Source organism: Coregonus clupeaformis, chromosome 9 (genome assembly GCF_020615455.1).
Source record: "Coregonus clupeaformis isolate EN_2021a chromosome 9, ASM2061545v1, whole genome shotgun sequence".
Classification (NCBI taxonomy): Eukaryota; Metazoa; Chordata; class Actinopteri; order Salmoniformes; family Salmonidae; genus Coregonus; species Coregonus clupeaformis.
The window spans coordinates 5422425-5426486 of record NC_059200.1 but is presented as its reverse complement, the minus strand read 5'-3'; the positions used below and the strand labels follow the sequence as shown (position 1 = coordinate 5426486).

The 4062-nt window shown below is 40.5% G+C and overlaps 1 protein-coding gene across 1 annotated transcript; it reads left to right on the top strand.

Annotated features, from left to right (window-relative positions):
* Positions 1-288: 288 nt before the first annotated feature.
* Positions 289-1227, top strand: LOC121574543 (olfactory receptor 146-like). The gene has a single exon (XM_041887144.1). The coding sequence runs from the start codon at positions 289-291 to the stop codon at positions 1225-1227; it is 939 nt and encodes a 312-aa protein (XP_041743078.1).
* Positions 1228-4062: the final 2835 nt, after the last annotated feature.

Below are 4062 nucleotides of genomic sequence, written 5' to 3'. Positions count from 1 at the left end.
CTAGCTAGCTACATCTCATCTGACTGATGATAGGTATACAGCTACCAGCTGGAGTTGGATAGAAGCTAACCAAAAAAAAAGCCCCATCCCTCAGTTGTTTTCCAACTGAAGTGGCAAGGCAACTGCCGCACAGACTGCCCCTTTAAGAAATCTGTTTATCTGCTACTGCTACCACAAAAATCAGTAGATGCTTTTAAAGCTTGTGTTTTGAAACTGATTTCCCAAGTTTTAAGACTGATCTTTTTCAAATTCTTCTCTCAAGGTTCTGAGCTACCCTCTGACTGACGAATGGAGAACCACACATACCCTGACCATGTTCTCCTCCTGGAGGGGTTAAAGGTCACTCAACAGTCCTCGTACCCTGCCTTCATCCTCTTCCTCAGTATCTACATCTTCACAATGGTGGCCAACATCGGACTCATAGTGTTGATCTCCATGGAGAGGAGCCTGCACCAGCCCATGTACATCCTCTTCTGCAACCTGCCTCTTAATGACATAATCGGGGCTACAGCGATGATACCTCGTCTGTTATGGGATATTTTGACTGCAGCGCCTGAGCGATATATCACTTACATAGAGTGTGTCATTCAGGCTTTCTATACTCATGTTTATGCCACGACATCACACACCATTCTCATGATCATGGCCTTTGACAGGTATGTAGCCATCTGCAACCCCCTGCGGTACGTTACCATCATGACAAACAAAATTGTGATCAGGCTTTCTGTGTCTGCCTGGGGGGTGGCCATAGTCTTAGTGGGGATTCTGCTGGGCCTCACCATCCGCCTGTCACGCTGCAGGTCGAACATATTTAACCCTTACTGCGACAACGCCTCCTTATTCAAGCTCTCCTGTGAGAGCGTGTTTATAAATAACATATATGGCTTAACCTTTACTGTTGTGCTGTTTGTCTCGTCCATAGGCAGCATCAGTCTCACCTATCTCAAGATCGCCATTGTGTGTCTGAGCAGTAAAAACAGCTCCTTAAACAGCAAGGCCCTGACAACCTGCAGCACACACTTACTGGTCTACCTCATTGTGCTGGGATGTGGATTCACCATTATTACCCTCCACCGCTTCCCAGCCTATGCAGACCTGCGCAAACTGAGTAGTGTACTGGGTAGTGTGGTCCCTACTTGTCTCAACCCCATAATATATGGTTTACAGACTAAAGAGATTAAACAGAGGATATTTAGAGTGTTTCACAGAGCTAAAGTGGCCACATGATGTGTTAAATCTGACAGGGAAATATATGATATATCATATGATGAGAACTACACTGTATGTGTGTGGCATTCATGAAACAAGGGTGGGGTGTCTTCTCAGCCACCACCTGAGGGACACGTAAGAGTTATCTTGAATTGGATCCTAAAATTATTTGAAAATCAAGATTTATTTGATGATATTCCACATTAAAAACATGTTTTAACATTTATAACATACAGCCACCCTGGTATGTGTTAGTACTACTGAAACAAATTCTTCATTCCTGTCTTAAAGCAAATCTAAAAGAGAACTAGGAAGAGCTCTATGTGGTTTTCAAATTTATATTTATTTTTAGCTGGTGCAAGGTTTTTGGGGAGTGTTCCATGAATCATTTATAGATTACATTTCCACATGCAAACCATCATACAAGAGTATTACTTTGCACAATAAAAAAGACCTCTTGATGGAATAATTGAACGTTTTATTTTAATTTGTGATGCTTACAGAAAAGGCAGAGGCACAAAAACGAAATGTGTGGATACTTTATTTTATAGTCTGCTATTTCCCTGATATTTAGAAAGAACATTGTCAGATTGTAAGTACACAATAATCACCTAACAATTCCTCTTTTGTTTCTTTGGGATTAATTAAAGTATAATTACACAACATATAGTACTGTATCTGGTAGTTTGTACAATGCAAATTGCAACTATTGTTATTATTTTTGTGTTCCTTATCAATAAACTATGAAATCAAATGTATACAGTTGTGCAATGTACATCATGAACCAAATGGTAAACAATAATGTTGTTTGGTTTAGTTTCTAAGAGCATTAAACTTTTAGCTGTTCTGCCTTCCGAAAACAATCAATCATTGGAAGTAGTGACTTGGCATTATTTTGGAATCTCTGAAAATGATTACACTTTTTAGCCCATACTAAACTATTTTAAAAGTAGAGACACAGGAGAGTAGCTCTTCTTTGGTTTATAGTTAATCCATGAGGTGCTCTTTGATCAAGGGATGAAATACTATAGAAAAAAAAGAAGTTGATGCTGGATAGTAAACAATGCCGGAAAAGCCTTTGGGAAAACAAACTTCAAGAAGTAATCAAGGCACTCTCAATTAGTGTAAAAATTAAAAAGCCTTTATTGTTTTAAGGCTTATACATGGCAAGAATAAAAAACCACTGACGCGTTGCTGCTACAACAGCCTTCATCTGGGTGACAAAGAATATTGGTGGACAAACAGGTGTATATCCCAACTCTTACAGGAAGTGATTCAATTCATTACCATATGTAATATATAAAGGGGGAAAAAATTGGGAGAAAAACACATTCAAAATACAGAGATAAACAAAACAAACATTGCATAACGAGAATGCATAAAATAAAAATACAAACTGTGTACACATGAGTTCATGTTACCAAACTTAAATAAGAATGGAGAACAAAACATTTTAGAACTAAAAATAAACCACATATCTCTTACAGGAAGGGAGAATAATACATTTCCTAATTTAGACCCTGCAATACATTGGCCCTTAATTTAAAGATCGAGAACGTTTCACGTTGTAGGAGGCGTTTGAGACGATCCCTGCGAGAACTAGGAACCACTTCAATGGCCATTGCTTTCAGAGAGTTTGGGCTGCCATGGCCAGCATGTCTGTAATGTTTAGCCATCGGACACTTATCGTTAGCAGTTCTTATAGCATAAGCATGCTCAGACACCCTGTCCTTGAGCCTTCTCTTAGTACGTCCTATGTAAAAGGACCCACATGGGCACTCCAGCCTCTACACCATATACAGTAGGTACTGTTGAGTTGAAACATGATTGCGCTTGGTGTCCCTGAATGTATTAGTTTTTTCGATATGATGGCAATGATTGCAGCTACAGTGAGGGAAAAAAGTATTTGATCCCCTGCTGATTTTGTACGTTTGCCCACTGACAAAGAAATGATCAGTCTATAATTTTAAAGGTAGGTTTATTTGAACAGTGAGAGACAGAATAATAACAAAATAATCCATAAAAACGCATGTCAAAAATTGAATGAATTGATTTGCATTTTAATGAGGGAAATAAGTATTTGACCCCCTCTCAATCAGAAAGATTTCTGGCTCCCAGGTGTCTTTTATACAGGTAACGAGCTGAGATTAGGAGCACACTCTTAAAGGGAGTGCTCCTAATCTCTGTTTATTACCTGTATAAAAGACACCTGTCCACAGAAGCAATCAATCAATCCGATTCCAAACTCTCCACCATGGCCAAGACCAAACAGCTCTCCAAGGATGTCAGGGACAAGATTGTAGACCTACACAAGGCTGGAATGGGCTACAAGACCATCGCCAAGCAGCTTGGTGAGAAGGTGACAACAGTTGGTGCGATTATTCGCAAATGGAAGAAACACAAAATAACTGTCAATCTCCCTCAGCCTGAGGCTCCATGCAAGATCTCACCTTGTGGAGTTGCAATGATCATGAGAACGGTGAGGAATCAGCCCAGAACTACACGGGAGGATCTTGTCAATGATGTCAAGGCAGCTGGGACCATAGTCACCAAGAAAACAATTGGTAACACACTACGCTGTGAAGAACTGAAATCCTGCAGCGCCCGCAAGGTCCCCCTGCTCAAGAAAGCACATATACAGGGCCGTCTGAAGTTTGCCAATGAACATTTGAATGATTCAGAGGAGAACTGGGTGAAAGTGTTGTGGTCAGATGAGACCAAAATCGAGCTCTTTGGCATCAACTCAACTCGCCGTGTTTGGAGGAGGAGGAATGCTGCCTATGACCCCAAGAACACCATCCCCACCGTCAAACATGGAGGTGGAAACATTATGCTTTGGGGGTGTTTTTCTGC